Source organism: Labrus mixtus, chromosome 2 (genome assembly GCF_963584025.1).
Source record: "Labrus mixtus chromosome 2, fLabMix1.1, whole genome shotgun sequence".
Taxonomy (NCBI): domain Eukaryota; kingdom Metazoa; phylum Chordata; class Actinopteri; order Labriformes; family Labridae; genus Labrus; species Labrus mixtus.
The window spans coordinates 27991186-28008214 of NC_083613.1; the positions used below are offsets into that span (position 1 = coordinate 27991186).

General features: G+C 41.8%; 1 protein-coding gene and 1 long non-coding RNA gene across 10 annotated transcripts in view; one reads left to right on the forward strand and one right to left on the reverse strand.

Annotated features, from left to right (window-relative positions):
- rbm47 (RNA binding motif protein 47) overlaps positions 1–17029 on the reverse strand; it is a 34713-nt gene that overhangs the window by 3994 nt on the left and 13690 nt on the right. For 2 of the 9 annotated variants that reach the window (XM_061059992.1, XM_061059986.1), the window contains exons 3-7: positions 4024–4891; positions 3586–3913; positions 3123–3146; positions 2420–2629; positions 70–260 (exon numbers count right to left, since the gene is read on the reverse strand). In XM_061059992.1, coding sequence (XP_060915975.1) covers positions 70–260; positions 2420–2629; positions 3123–3146; positions 3586–3913; positions 4024–4860 — 1590 coding nt within the window. In that variant the 5' untranslated portion in view covers positions 4861–4891. Of the gene's footprint in view, positions 1–69; positions 261–2419; positions 2630–3122; positions 3147–3585; positions 3914–4023; positions 4892–9153; positions 9297–16581; positions 16820–17029 lie in introns of those variants that run through there. The other 7 variants (XM_061060000.1, XM_061059966.1, XM_061059976.1 and 4 more) reach the window with 7 other exon arrangements.
- Positions 15341–15848, forward strand: LOC132991310 (uncharacterized). The gene is made up of 2 exons (XR_009676169.1): positions 15341–15604; positions 15655–15848. It is a non-coding gene; the product is annotated as an uncharacterized LOC132991310 (long non-coding RNA).

Here is a 17029-nt window from a genome sequence, read left to right on the forward strand (position 1 = left end):
GCTGTTGTTATGTCTTAAAAATCAATTTAACCCTTTAAAAAACGTTCCCATGTGAGTCATTGTGCACACCTGAAAGGGTGGAGGGGTGGAGACTGAAGGCAGGACGGTGGCAGCAGCATTAGCATTGGTGTGTTCAGCGTGTTGTAAGGCCAGAGGGTTGATAAGGTGCTCCACAGTGTGCACCTTCCCCTCCTCCATCAGCTTGGCTGCAGGAGCCGCGCTGAACACCGGGTACTGCCCACCCAGAGTCTGCAACGCCACTGCACACAAACAGACACGAGAATGAGAGCTCGGATAACAGAGGGGACATCAAAGCTAAAACATTCAGTCAAGAGTATGTGAAGTGAAATGACAGCAAGAGACAGACGCATGCTTGCAACCATGCTCAAACAGAAAACTAGTGTTTTTTTAAATTCTGGAAGCGATCGTAATAGTAAGAGGAGTGATGAATGTAAAGCAGTGAGGGGTAAATAAGGCAGAAAAGGTCAAAAGAAACAATTTAGAAGAAGGGGAAAAAATTAATGACAAAAAGTTTGGGTGTGATTTGGATTATGATGGTGCTCAAAAGCGGATTAACCTCAGTGCTCCAACACATACACACACGCACACACACAGCGAACACAACGTCAGTCATTGTTTCAGACGGCCAGAAGTCTTTTCAATCTGGTGGTGATCCTGTGATTCCACACAGAGTGGGACTCAAACTGAGCCTCAGATTGGGGTCACTGGTTCCAGAAACGTCACAACACACACTTTTGATCACCATACATAAGACATTTGTAATTTAAAAAAAATGTAGTTTTATGTTAGAGTTAAAATATAAAAAAGCCATCTGGAACTTAAGGGTTAAAGAATAATACCAGTGTATTCATCTCTATTTTGCATTTCATATTCTTTTTCCTTTTTTTACAGAAGAAAATAAATCATGAATCTTAAACGTATGACGTTGCATCTGTATAAACTTATTTTGTGATAGTTTCTGTTTTGTTCACAGGAGAGTTAGGGGGTTTTTCCCCCTTAATTAGAATCAGTGCCGTTTCCATCTGATTATTGTCAGTAAAGAAGGAACAAAAAAGAAATCAAAATTTCAATCAGGAAAGAAACAGTGGCAGAATGTAGCCTGTTTTATAATGTGCAGACTTATCTTGCATTTCTAAATAATAGATGTATAAATCATGGGCAGGCTTCAACCCTTACATCACACTGGTATTATACTTTGAATCAGAATAGAGTCAACAGAAAATGTTAGAAAAAGAGAGGAGAAAAGAAATCTTTACTTCTTGCATCAACCCCTTTTCATGAACAAATTGGTCCTTTCACCAGCAACGCTTTAAAAGCTGTTTCTACAAACAATTAAAGTAAATGTCGCTGCCAGTAGATTCAATTTTCTGCACAAAAAAAGTCAATCTTTTGTGCCATTTGTGCTTTTCATTCATCTTTTCCTGAAATAAAAATAAAAATGACGAGACATATTTGAAACATTTTCATTAAAATTTTGGAGTTGATTGCACTGAAAAGGAATTGATGGTAGATACTTTGGTCTATACATGCCTTCAGACAGTGTTCAGACAGACAACAGATCTGAGGAAAAAAAAACTTTTAGCAAAGGCAGGGTTGGTAATTTTCTAAAACTAGCATGATTTTGAAAGTAGTATTCCCTTAGTGTTCCGTCTACACCCACCCCCTCCCCTCTTTGCTCCCTCAAAAGCCACGCCCCTCACTTACATGCATGAGCGCCGTTGCACGGCAGGGGTAGAGAACGAGAAGGGAAGATATGTTCATCAGATTGGTTCATCTACATTGGCAGAGATTGGTCGAAGTTTTTACATGCTTACAACTGCTACAGATGACAGTTTTTTTTTTTCGTTCCTATTTCAGAGCACATAAGTTACTGATTTCTGTCAGGACTTAAAGACAATTTCAACGTAAATCTTAAAAAGTGTATCTGGAGGAAATAACCAACCCTGCCTTAAAGGTTATTTAAGGATGCCAAAACGTAAAAAAAAGTAGTTTGATCTGCCAAAAGACAACGTTATGCTCGACCCAAAGCTCTGTCTTTTGGCACACTCTGATGGCAAATCTAATACTTTTCAGGTTCATTAGCCCTTTGGTTTCTTGTAACACAGAGCTGTTTTAGGTCTGAACACCAGGTAAGTTAGATTTATAATTGGAAGGAGAAGGAAAGAATTTGTGAAGAAACATGGCTGTTACTTTCTGGTCAGGCTAGAAAGGACAAACATGTAGTGTCAGTATCTGATACCGTAAAGAGAAAGTCCTTTTGCACCTGCCCATCCAGCAACATCCCTCATCATAATTTATCGCAAAATGTTCATCAAAAAAGAGAAATTGTGAGCTGGAAGGGTTAGTAAAGGCTTTGGAGATGGGCAACGACATGGATGGATAAATCTATCTCACTGACTTGTGCCAGGTTTGATGCCAACAGGGTTGACGGAGGCAGCAAGCTCCAGACTGGGCATCAACTCATAGGGCTTTTCAGGCTGCCTGGCCTTGCCCTCATGGTAGCGGCTGTAGATGCCACGACCAGCAGAATAACCCCCCAGGTAAGACCCCCGTGGTCCAGGGGTACGGTTACCTGCAGCGGCACGACCACGACCTCGCACAGTACCTGCTTAAAATACAGTTACAGTAATATGATGACTGGAGGTTGGGCAACAGGGGCAGCTTTTACTGTATTTTGAGTAGGGCAACATGAAAGGCGAGATTTTATGTTGGGTTTAGAACTGCTTTGAAAGTTACTTTAACGATATCTGGACTAAGAAAGCCATTACAGTCTTAAGCTCTCATTTAAGACAAAATCTGCTCATGAAGTGTAGTTTCTTCTGGAGATTTCTCAGCAGTATTTGGAAGAGTTCACAAGTTTTTGGGGTTCTTTGAGTCTAATGTGGCCTTTTTTTTCTAAGCACCATTGAAGATGGAGGCACTCTAAAATGGTATTCCCAAAGGTCTAAGCTCTGTCGTGATCTCTGCAATAACCCAGCATGAAATGGGAGGTGACAGCATAGCAGGAAAAGGATGGTGTTAGAAAACGTATAGTTTATCACATGGCAAGAAGCTCATTGTTCATTGAAGAAATAAGTAGGAATGAGGATGTGAGAGATTACCATTGTTCTGTATCATTGGGGGTCCTTTGGAGAGAAAACCAAAACACAATGATTGTTGAAAGTCAAATAGATTGTCCTGCTACCACCCAAAGACCAAATATAATCAATCATCAAAGGTAACGGGATTAGCATTTATTTGTCCATCACCTTGTTTTGTCGTTGCCTTTTAACAACAGGCTCACTGATTTCAATCCACAAACCATCATTAGTTCTAATATTTCAATTATATTTTTCAAATGAAATTGCATTCATTAAAGATTTGATCATTATCATCCTCTTCATCATGACTGTTTACAAAAATCATACATCTCTATCTATGTGGCGTTTATTTCATTTTTCCAACAATACTGTCATAATACAGTCTTTGGCAGTGCAACGGCTAAATAACATTTACAAAAAGAGAAATGCTGTGGTTTTGCAGCTGATAATCCCTGGAAAAAGAGGAGAAAGAATGAGTTCTAACCTTTGACGAAGTATTCCCTGTTGGGTCCAATGAGGGTGTTGTAAGGATAACCATAGTAGGCCAATGTGTAGGGATCACACTGGTAAACGTAGTTCTGCTGAGTAGGTTCTGGAGTGGCAGAGGCCCCCTTGGAGGCCTTCTGGCGGGAGTACTGCTCTTTGTCAACTGGCTTGGCGAGTGTCACCTCGATACAGGATCCTTCCACCTCTGTGGCATTGAGATGATCCATGGCCACGACCGCATCGTCCCGGGAGGTAAAATGGACAAAGGCGTAGTCGCGGATCTTCTTCACACGTTCAACACATCCAGGATTCCACTGGCTGAACACCTGGTTGACAGAGACAATGATTGGTCGAGAACAGTTGGCTTTAAAATCACTTCTTCTCTAATAGAAAAAGCGCGGTGAAACATCTGAACACAAAACTCAGCCAGTCCTACCTGTCTGATCGTCTCCTCACTGGTCTCCATCATAAGATTCCTTACGTAAAGGATCTTTACTGTCTCCATGACGTCTTCGTCCACATCGATCTCTGGCTCAGCCCAGTCTACTGCTATCTGGTGTCCCCAAAGCTGAATGCGTCCAGGCATCAACTTCCTGCGAGCCATGGCAGCTGCCCGGTGCGACTCGTACTCTACAAAGGCAAAGCCTCGGTTCTTCAGCTTGTCTGCTGCACTGGCATAAACTATCACGTCTAGAACCCCTTCTGTAACCTTGGAGACTTCTTCAAGGATCTCCTCACGTTTTTTGGTCTTGGGAATGCCACCAATGAAAAGACGGCAGTTATCTACAGATGAGCAGACTCCCAGGAGCCGCCCGGGCCGCACTTCATAGTTGTTGAGCTCACGTACAGCCCTCTTGGCCTCATGTTTTTCTGTGTACATAACAAACGCGTACCCTCGGTTCTTCCCATCGAAGTCCATCATGAGCCGCATCTCATAGATGCGCCCTACGGACTCAAACACCGGGACCAGCTCATCCTCATAAACGTCCCGTGGGATCTTGCCCACAAAGATTTCACATCCTCGTGGTGGAGATTGAGCGTTCCATCCGGGTGGAGGGCCATATTTACGCTGACCATTTTCCTGGACCATACCGTAGCCGGTGCGCTCCATCAGGGCCACCAGTGCAGCCTCATTATGAGAACCTGCAACCCCGTCAGGGATGCTAATCTGTCCGTGAAGAGAGTTGTGGGGTGCACCAGAGGGTTTGGACAGTTTGGAGGGGGCGGAGTTATTGCTCATGGTTGAGGAAGAAGCAGGATCTTCGGCTGTCATTCTGCCAAAACCATCCAATCAGATCTGGGGCCTGAAAAAAGCAAAGAGAGACACATTTGTCAAATTGCAGTACGCTGTAATAATCACAACAGCTTTTCTAAAAGAGAACAGGAAACACAAGGATGAAGGAGCATGTTCAGAAGTTGACGAAAAATCCCTATAATGGTTGTTTACCCGTCGACACCGAATTATCACCAATTTGCAGGCACAATCAAATGCAAGATAACCTGCCTAACAAACCAAACGAGGCACGTTGTGTGACCTAGACAGATAGAAAATACAGCATCTATAAATCCACAGGGCACCAATCCCTATCAGCGGTTTTACAACCTTGTTTTGTTGAGTTCTTCAGATCCTTTGCTGACCTCTGGTCCCTATCAGAGCGAATGAAGGGCTGTAAACCCTGAAACCTCCAGCTCAAGGTTCACTGGGTATGACTAGGTCACATGCTCATGATATGTGTGTGTGTGTGTGAGAGAGAGAGAGAGAGAGAGAGAGCGAGAGAGAGAGAGTGTATGTGTGTGTCAGAAGTAAGATGGAGTTAAGCTATATGAAGAATTTTGAACAAAAATGACCCCATTGACTCTGTTTTGTAACACAAAGCTGTGTTCATTGATCTATCATGAGCATGGACCTGTGGCACACACACACTCACCACAAGAGGGTGTCGAACTTAAGTCTCATACAGTGTGTACATTCAGCTTCTTGAGTGTGTGTATGTGTGTGTTTTTTTTTTTTACTTTTCTGTGTGTGCCACTTCATTACGGGCTGCAGGCCTATAAAAGGAACAGAGAACAATCAGAAATCGGCTTCCCAAGCTTAAACCTCTTACTCTGTTATTTTCCAACACTGCCTGCATTCAGAACGGGAAAATCCACAGCAATTTAAATCCCCAAATCTCCACACAGTGTACAACACTTGAGGCAACCAATCAAAGCAGACCCAAAGCAAAACACTTGTGGGACTGAACATCATGTAAGCAAATAGGATGAGTTAAAAAAAATAAAATAAACAGCCTCTGGTTGAATAGGAGGTAACGGTAGGCAGTGTGTGTTTTGTGAGTCACAAGATTGCCTGGATTTTGATGGAGATAGGTGAAGTAGTGAACAAAGGTAAAACACTAAGCCAAGCAACCATGGAAACACACAAACTCACTCATCTGGACCTCGTATCTCACTCTCACACATGCCTGTTTACCTGCAAAAAGCTGAAAGGGGCTAGGGTTACCTGAAATCTAGCTCACGCCTTTTCACAGAGGAACGAAAAATTAAACAAATGCCAACTGGAAAGTTAGAAGAAATGTGTTTGAATAAAAGGTAGAGCCAACATGCCATCCACTTCAGAGTTATACTCCTAGTTTTAATGCACTTACTTGTTGCTTTGTACCAAACACAATCAGATAAAAACAAGAGCAAAAAGGGAAATAACACAAAAAAAAAAAATCAGAGTGTAGAAAGAAAAGGTTGTTGTTTCCTCCTTCTTAAGTATGTTGGCTGCTGCATGCTGACAGGTCAACCTGACATAAGGCTAGATGAAAATAAGTAGTTGTGGGGACCTCTATTATAGGATTCACTATTGCACATTATAAACATCACTCAAGTTTTCCTTCTATACTGCTGAACCAGAGCAACCTTTGAGTTATTTGTTTCTGAGTTGCATTCCCTCCGCTCTGCGAGCCCTCCCTCTGTTCCTTCTATTGTGTGAAGTGCTAACATGACTCCATGTCTTATCAGCCTTATCTGGCCAGACTGATGACAAAGGGAGGACAATATTCACTTTGCCAGTTTTGCTCGGTGATAAAAAAAAAAAAAAAGAGAGAGAGAGAGACATCATGTGACACTTTGAGGTGGACTCTTTTGAAGTCGGTGTAAAAATGTAGCAGTTTTTTTTAGTGTCAAAAATATGACATATTCACTGTTCAGTCTGGGTGTGGGGTAACATGTTTCCTGCTTTTGACCACTGGGAGGTTTTCCAAACTTCCTCAGTGCTGATCACAGTTGTGCTGAGGTCATCCTTTTTTTTGGGGGGGGGGGGGGGGGGGGGAACTCTGGAAATCACAGCACTCAGTGTGTCAGGGGTAACCCTCAACAAGGCCGTTTAGTCTCTCTCTCTTTGCAAAAAAATGAGAACAGTCAATGTGCATGTGACATGTATGCGTCCAGTAGTGTATCTGGAAAAAGTTTACCACGAACAACAAGATAACAGACAAGGAAGGAAGTGTAGGGAAATAATGCAACACTCGATAGAAAATAGAAAAATAGAAAATACAGACACAGTCACTAATTTACTTGAAGATTATTGGCACCTCTTTAAGCTCTGGTCCTATACACAGGGGTATGTAATTGTATGTATGTGTGTGTGCGTGTGTGTGTGTGTGTGTGTGTGTGCGTGTGTGTGTGTGTGTGTGTGTGTGTGTGTGTGTGTGTGCGCGCGTGTGAGATGGCAAGAACACTGAGGCAGCAACAGGTAGATGATTAACCGGGAGGAACACAAATCACAACCTTTCCTCGCAGAGGGCATAAAGATTTACAGCTATAACTAGACTAAACCCAAATTATGACAACTCATGCGTGATTCTCCTATCCTGATCTTACCTCTTTGCTGTAGGAACAAGCACAAAGAGCAGCTATTTGGTTTAAAAAAAAAAAAAACTACAACACATAATCGATGTGGATGTGCAGAGCTCAGATACAGAGTTCATCTTTGTTTATTTGATTTATTTTACAAGGATAAAACTCTTTAAGATTAAAACACTATTTTTCAGGAGTGTCCTGGACGAGACCGGTAAGCTGCACATCTAACAACGTCTCCGACAAACACGATGAGCAGCCATCCATACGAACACGATGCAAGATACAAAACTATAAATCAAAAGATATCAAGAACAAGTAAAAACAGTAAATATATGTTGAAAAAATCAGAGTCGTAAATCTATCAGGTAGAACAGCCTGATGTTCCTTCAACCAAGTCACCCTGAAATAACACCAGTTCCTTAAGTTTGGAGTCTTTTTGCAATTTGTTCACAAGTAAAGGGAGCAGCAAGCTTAAACACCCTTTCCCCTCAGTTAAATTCTGACCTTTGGTACCGACATTACTCTTCTGTACGGCTTAGAACTGAGGAAGGAGACCTCAAATAGAGTTGTAAAAAGTGAGGATACACCCATGTTTTAGTCTACTGGTCACTCGTCTCCTGGTTTTAGTCACCAGGTCAAAGGTTATGAAGTCAGCGCAAGGAGGGACGAGCTAGCAGGCTGTACCCGCACACTGTAAAGGAAGTTAGGATGTTTATTGGTAGCAGCGTCCAACCTGCTGGGTTAGAGTGTTCCAGTTATCGCTGAGGAGATTACCCATTACATCGTGTATGATTGATAGGAGCACCTGATTCTCTATGTATTAACAATGGGTTACTGGGGGACTCAATTGCTTTATGGTCGGACAAAAATGCTTTTACAGGCTTCCTCTGGTTTCAACCATAAACACAGATTGGCTACTGCAAGCGAATTCATATTTTCCGGCAAAGCGAATCAAAGTTCATCACAGCTAGAAAAAGGAAGAGCACTTAAAGCTTGATGTCACTGACCTGACCTTTAATCAGCACTGCTTACTTGTTGCTGTCAGGGGCAGATTTTATTCTCAAATATATAAGCTGCCAAACCTCTCTTTGGCTTTTTATTGAAGGAAGAGAATGACAGTGTGCAGGAAACAATGCACCTCTTAGTTTAGCTGTTCTGTCCTGAGTGACACTGATCCAGTGTTCTGAAGGAAACAGGCCAAAGGATGCCGCCATCTTAGCTGGACACACACACACATGCACGCACACACGCACGCACGTGGAGGCGATTGACTCACGGCTTTTAACTAGCAGCCCCTAACAACTGGGTCACAAGGCAGCAGAAGAGGATCACTGAAACAACAGAAGGTACAAATACCCAAATCCTGCTGCCTTAACACACACACACACACACACACACACACAGTCTCGCACACACACACACACACACACACACACACACACACACGCTACATAACATCAGCTGAGTCATGCAAAAAGTATTCAAGCCTGGCTCTAAAATCTAAAACACAGTCTTGGACACAAATGCTGAAAAAATAAGTTACAAGTTATAAAATCTTGTCATTAGAAATGGAAGAAACACAGACAGCTAGAGAGAGAGAGGGAAGTGAGAGTGAGTCAAAGCAGAAATCCAGAGCAGGATATCAGAGCAGATGGGATGTTGGTGAAGAGGAGAAGAGGAAGGAGAAGCAGAGAGAGCGGTCAGACGGGAGGAAAACTACCTCTGTTGCTTCACAGTGCTCCGCTGCTTGGCCGCCTGCTCTGGGAGTGTTACTCCACCTCCATGAGAGACAGGTACAGCAGGGCACTGAGCACAGAGGCCGGCCTCCTCTGCACACACGTACACACACGTACACACACACACACACTGAGCCAAGACTGTTAGCATGAGAGGGGTGGAGCTAAAACAGGTACTTTGTGTGTGTGTGTGTGTATGCAGAGGTGGATCCTATTGAATTTTCTAAGAATTTCAGAAGGAGCACACAGCGACTAGTCACAAACATACACATAAAATGTGTTAATCAATGTTGACGAAATACAATACAATAAAGTACATTTTGGATGTAATCCTGGGTACTTTAAAGTCCATATAGTTTGTCTTGAAGAAGTAGTCACAGGCTAATTTTCAGATTTTGCATTTCACAGTAATGTTTGGAATAAGTCAAAACATTTGATCAGTTTTTCACAGCCTTTTATAAATCCTCTAACCCTTACTGAAAAAGCAATGTGTGTCCCCATGTCAATTTTCAAATGTCTACTGGTCTTTTCCCACATGAATATTTTCAGGTTCAGCTACATGTGGAACGCAAACAGCCAAATTTGTTCACCCTTACCTTATCCAGACATTTTCCTGCCAACCACCCTATAGTAAAAGATTCTGTACGAGGTTGGGTGAGACTATGTGGGAACACAACAGTTAAAAGTCAGGAATATTCACTGTGACCGAGCGGGGGTGAGGATATTTCCATCATGCGACCAATTAGCGACCAGTGCGATCACTATGCACATTTTAAAGCACTTTCATACATTTGTTCTGCTAGTCAGTATGTTCTCCTCTGCTCTTTTGCTGATACTGTGGATACGTCCAGTAACAGATAGTATAAGCATAAAGGCAAAAAACTGTTATAATGGGGTCGGACTTTGCTTTTCCCGCCATTCTGAGTATCTTACATTACGACCGCAGCGTCCTTTTTATGTCTTGTTTGCCTCCTGAAATGTCCGGAAGCTTGTGTGAAAGATTTCAGGGGTGTATGTATTTCCTGTAAGACAAATTTCCCCTTTAAACTCATTGGATTCAATTTATTTATGTTTTTGTCTAAAGAGAGAAAACTCTCCAATATACTTATTTATTTTTTAAATCCCTTGTGTTGTGAAAAACTGAATGCAACTAAGTTCCCCCCAGGTTTTTCTTGTGGCCCTTTTGAGTGACTAGAACCTTCTATGTTAGAAACAACTAGACTAAAACTCCTTGCAGATATAAAATATAATGAAAACAAGCCCGACATCAACTGTAATATGTTACAAACACACTGAAGTCTCTGTAACGGTGTCATATGAAACACTTTGAGTACATCTGGCCGTCATATTTGTATATCAAAGAGATGGTAATTGAATGACGTGAATACTTCTAGTAACACTGTGTAATACACACCCAAAACAGCTGCAGCACAAATCTACAAATCTTCACAGTGTGACTAATGGAGACACAGAGAGTGGGAGGAGAGTAGGATTATGGGAAAAGTAGTTTTGTGGGTTTTTACAGGGTTTTCTGCCTAGGGATGCAGAAATTGTAGAAAAAAGAAAGAGTCAGGAAACATTCAAACTGGGGTCTGAAAAACTTCCTCATGTTGTTGTCTTTTGGAAAAATCTGCCTGGGAGTTAGCACAAGAGTGTTTTATGTCATGTCAGCACAAGACTACAAGTGTGTAAGAGTCTGGTCTGTGTGTGCGTGTGTGTGTAATCGAGCATGCGTATGTTTTTTTTTTCTTTTTTTTTTTGCACATAACAACGGTGAACATTTTCCGAGCGCGGCTTAACTTAAGCAAACAACACACACCTTCCTGGGCAGTCAAGAGAGCAGATAGAGAGACGAGCGAGAGGGAGAACAGACAGAACAGAGACCACAATTTAAAGAAAGTTTCAGTCTGAAAAAAACTCCCCCCCCCCCACCCCCCCCAGTCCTCTGAAAAGAGTGAGAGAAGAGGGAGTGAGGGACAGAGAGAGCAGATGGGGTGAAAGGGGTAGAGAGGGATGAAAGTCACAGTGTGTGGTCAGCAGTGCGCTGAGTTTCAGCTGCTATTGAAACCAGCCCCACTCCTTAACGACTGAGCAAACAGCAGAGTAGAAAGTCTTTTTTAGCATAAAGACCTGAGAACGATGGATAGATAAAAAGGAGGAGATTAAAGCACAAATGATTGGAAGGGAAAACAATTGTTTTTTTTTGGATAGAGATAGAAATATGAATGTGAACTGTAGCACATTTAATTTGCTTACAACCAGCAATTATAAGACTTTCGAAATAATAAGTAACCTGATTAAGATATGACTCAATCCAATCCAAATGAAAGCGAAAAGGTTTGTCTGTAAATGCGTGGGTGTTTAAATATGTACATGAAGGTGTGTGTATTGACGTGGTTTCTTGCCTAATCATTCCGCCTTCGTGCCAAAACCTGAAAAAGTGCAGATATTTTACGCACAGGATCACAGATCAGTAACATCAGGGCCGTCTTCTTAAAGCTGAAGGGGTCAATCTAAATCAAAGATTAACTGTCAGTCATCAGCGAGAGACAATCAGGACGCAGATTTCCCCCTCAGAGGGGTCAGGTGTTCTGGTGACCGCACAGCAGCACCTTCAGGTCAACGGTTAATTGTTGAACCCAGCACGAAGAGCGAGGCAAAACATTTACTGCCCGTCGGCCCTTAATCATTCTACAGGTTCTCTAAATTATTTGTCAGGCACAAAAACACGCTTCATACCTCACATAGAGCCATTTTTTTTTACATAGAGTTTGATCTTAGTTCGTGGATTACACTTTGCTTATCATTTGTAAATTGTAAAAAAACATTTTTACATTTTTCTAGATTTTAAATCGCCTTAAAATACACCGACCATGTGGCAACTCATCACTGTTAATACATCAACATTAAGCCCACCGATTTTAGACAGCTCCATCTTTTGAATGGGTCACAAACATCCTGTATGTACACATCTTAAAGCTCCTAAGAGGAACTTTCCATTTCTGTACTTTCAAAATTAGATGCCCGCCCTGTGAACAAATCAGTTGGTCTTAACTCCTTACTTATGTGTCGGCTGTGTTTTCTTTCACATCGAATCCTGTTTTTTTTAACAAACTAATGTTTACACATGTAAATATTTGCTGTGGAAAATGTAAAAATAATCATTGTCTCCCCTGACATCTACCCTGTGACAGCAGTTACATGAAGAATCAATGTACAGATAGTCAGCCTCGTCAGGAGCTTTACGCCTCAGTAAAGTTTTCTACTTGTTTCCTACCAACATTATTCAAACAGCAGGGGAATGTTTGCATTTTTAAGGGACTATTTCAACCACAGGTTGATATATATTTGTTGTTCGGTGAGAATCTCCAGCAGCAGGTCACACACGTGTAGCTGCAGCTGGATATATGTCACTAACCTACAAAAAACTACAGTTCCCATATTCATTACTACAAAAGAAACAGGTCAGGGAGGGCGACGGTGTGGCTCTTTACAACAATCTAGGACCGAGGCCCAGATAAATTATTTTAATTATTTTAAACTTGTTTATTGGATTCTTTTTTGGGTATTTTGATGGGATTTATTGACACTAAGATTTTAATATTACCACCTTGTATACAGCTTGTATAGAAATGGAAATCCCCTTTTACGTTGCTATCATGCTGCGGACACACATGCAAAACAGGCATAAGTAATCATAATAGATTAATCCAGGAAAAACTGGTTCTCTGTAAGTCCAGGGTCACACACACACACACACACACACACACACACACACAAACATTTATACTACAATCTGCCACACAGCGTATACAAAATGTGAATAAGCGAGAATGAAGTCGGATATAAAGCCATGCTGGTAATCAGTATCTTACTGAGATCGTGTTTGACTGCCATTTGTTATTACAAGTCATCCATACAAGTCAATGAGTAGCGTGTCACAAGACAAGAGTACCTGCTGTTCATTTCTGCAGAGTAGCACGACCTTTAGGAGTACACCACTGTTTAATCTCACACTGTGTTTTCCAGGAAGACGTTCCTCTCAGACTAAACTAACAAACTGCTTCCAGCTGCGATTTATGGTATTTTCTTCTACTTAGATGTGTCGAGTTGTCAACACAACTTCATAGTATCAGAGCAATATCATTTGAGGATTTATATCCTTGTACAAATCAAAGCAGGAATCATTAAAGAGTGGAGCATGTTGACTGTTACAACCTCAACAGAAAAGAAAATACAGAGTGTCTTTGCTCACGTGTTTGGTAAAAGTCCGCTGTGAGAAAAAAAAAAATCACAACCGAGTGAAACCCTGAACCTGAGAGAAGAGAAGTGAGAACTGTCTCTGACCCTTCAGAACACATGATGTCCTCACACCACGGTTCACACAACTCGACTGTCAGCACGCAGACTGCAGCTGGTTGAAGCAGGACCAACACTTTGGTCACAATGATTAAAAAGCCGAGTTATCCTTGAGTCTTAAGATATCTGCTGTTTACCTGCTGATACAATACAATAGGATATGATACGATACGATAGCCCTTTTTCCCTTTGGAGACTCAAGCGATGTGAGCATTTAGCTTCCTCTAGTCGAATTTCCAAATTAAAAGAGAAGAAGCAAACAACAACAACAACAACTTGTCTTTAAATGTGCGACTAAACACACAAATATCATAAACTTAAGATATTAAACAAGCAACATAAGGGCTCCTGATAAAAACGGTTTTCATTATTGATTCTTCTCCTGGTTGATTATTGAATAAATGAGCAATAACTTTAAGCAAAATAGATCAAATTACATAATTTTTTTGTAAACTGGGGTTTTTACTTATGAATAAGCTCAGGTATCTGCTGCCCTGTAGCAAGTTTCAGTTCCTTGCTTTACCGTAAACTCCACACCTTTACTGAGTCGTTTTGCAACAGGTAGCTGTCTCATACACCGCACCACCTATTTTCTCAGGAGTTGGCCAGGAACACCACTCAATATGAATGCTATGTTGTTCTACTGGATGATTAAAAAAGCAACTTAAGCATAGTTTCACTTTTTCTCAGAGCACACTTAAACTGAAACCTAAACGCCTTCAGGACTTCCATTTTCACCACCAGACAACTTTTTCACTACTTCTTTTAGTCACTTCATTATCTTGACTTTGATTTGATTTATTTTTCAAATGTTTAAACTGCAGATTTACAGCTGTGCCTCTTGCAGCTGGTTCAATGTCATAATCCAAATTGTTGTAGATTAACTTTCCGTAAATGGATAAAAATGCTTTAAAAAAAACTTTTGATAAGAAGTTCCCTTTTTCACATAAAAAGAATTAAATCTATGACATGATTTCAAGATCCCAGACCCCTTTTCTCCCCCCTCTGCTGCCTCCTTCTAGCTACCTTTCTTCCCCTTTTACTCTCTCCTCCATGTACCTGTCACCCTCATTCCTCTGGTTCACTCGAGCTCAAAGGAGAGCGGCAGGCAGGGAGGGAGGGGAGAAGAAACGAGGAAGGTGTGGAGAGGAAAGTACGATGCGGGGGGGGGTGGATGGTAAAAAAAATGTAAGGGAGAAAGTGTGCAGGGGGGTTAAAAGAGAAAAAAGATCAGACGTAGCAGAGCAAATGAGGCTAACGACGAGAGCGGTTCAGTCCTCCCTCAGTGCTTAAAGCCCATTTGAGTGAAACTGGCCTGAAGAATTTCAGGTCATCAGGAGTGCGTAAGTGACCGCTTTCAGCCCACCCCGAACTCACCAGAGAGGGATGATTCCAGTTCATTTACTCCGGGAGCCCCCCTGCCTTCAGGACCTTCACATTTGTCCACTCAAAACAGCGGACATTTACTTAAAACCTTCTAATTTCACATCTTTGAATTGTAAAGGCTTTGAACCTAGTCTTAATATAAAGCATGACAGGATTGAAAGGTCAACTGAACGTTGCCACATATGCCCCCTCACACAGTCACATAGTCGTTACTAATCATAAGAGCAGCTTTAGCTTTAGCGTTAGCCGAAAGGGGCTTTGCTTCCTTCAGCAAACACATTCCTCAGGCTAATCAGCTAGCCTGTTCAAGGCCACGGCAGACATTGTTTCAGACAATTACTTCTGACGTTGACAGTGTCACACACTCGTGACAAAGGCTTTAGTGGCCCCCTGAGAGAGAATGTGTGTGTGTTTGTATGAGGGCAACCCAGCGAGATTTAAGATTGGAGAGTTGATGTTATTTGATGCACTGAACAATTCAAGTCTTGAATATTTGCATATAATCTCTTTTTTTTTTTTTTACTTCCAGCATCCTTCACACTGCACAGGCTCATAGAGGAGTTTACCTTCAAACACACTTTTATAATCAAACAGCGGCCCTCCCTGTCAGCAAACACGGTCTGGAGAACGTGTGTCAGAGTCCCACAATGGAACAATCGCAGAAACGTGCAACTGAAATAACATTTGTGTGTGTCCACACAATCGTTTAGTTCAAATCTAACTCGGAACTATTTTTAAAGGAAGAGTGAAGTGAATCATCAAAACCTTTAAAGCAACAAATAATAATATAGCTCCAGATCTCTAGATTCCTTGGTATTTGTCACTGTCTCACACAGTTAAAGCACACACACACACACACACACACACACACACACACACACACACACACACACACACACACACACAAAAGCACACATGCACATAACAAACAACAAACCTAGCCGGGGTAAAAGTCCACATATTATATGATGAACAACCCGGAAGTCTGTGGGTTATAATACCAGCCCTTCCATTAAGTCACTTTTTATCCCCCACCCTTAACACACACACACACACACACACACACACACACACACACACACACACACACACACACACACACACACACACACACACACACACACACATACAGTGCCATGCCACTCCACTGGTTCCACTGGTTACATTGTAAGGAGATCTTGATCTCCATTCCAATCACTGATTGGTTTAAGTGTCTTTTGTTGTCTGTTTCCAATCATTCGGGTTTTGATGAGGAGGTCAAACAGGGAAGTTTTGTAAACTCAAAACTTACAGTGCATATTGTCCTCCATGATAAGAATTAAAAGTAGGCAACAATGTTAGACAAGATTTGTAAAGTTAAAAAATGTCATCACTGGAAGGTTGAAAAAGTGTATAACTTCAAACTAAGACATTAAGTATTCCTACAGCGTTCTGAGAAGTGTTAAGTTTGTCTTAAGTAAAGAAACCAAACAGCTGCAAAGGAAGAATCTGAAAGACTTCCAGATCAAGATGTTAAGGATGTCAAAAGTGATGTTTCTATCACAGAGTATGACGCAAAGCAGAAGAAATACGTTTTCAAGAAGACAGAATTCAAGTTATGCCATCAGTGCAGAGATCTTCACATGGACACAAATACACGTGCAGATTGACATTTACACTGTAGCTACCTGTATCCCAATCTCAGGAGAGCGCAGACACCGGGCAGGCCAAGAAGATGCAGTCGGTTTGTTTTTCGTTTTTTCCAGAGTCACTTTGCACATTCACACTAGTCTGAAACTTCACCCTCGTCTGACGGTGACCGGCTGCAGCAGTGAGAGAGTCTCCTTGCCCTGCTTGTGTGTGACTGTTTGAGTGTGAAGGTAAGCAAAGGTGGTTTAGTGTTTACTCATTCTCAAAATCCAGGAGAGAGAGAGAGGGAGAGAGAGAGAGAGAGAGGTGGGGCCTCTCAGAACAGGTAACCCCCCCCACACCTTTTTCTTCCTCCTTTAAACCTCTCTCACTCAGCTGATAAGGAATAAGACAAAAGGGAGGGCAAAGGATGAAAGAGCAGAGGTTGTGTGTTACAAAAGGTGATGATTGACCACGACGAGGGAGAAGTCATGAGCCTGCGTTGGA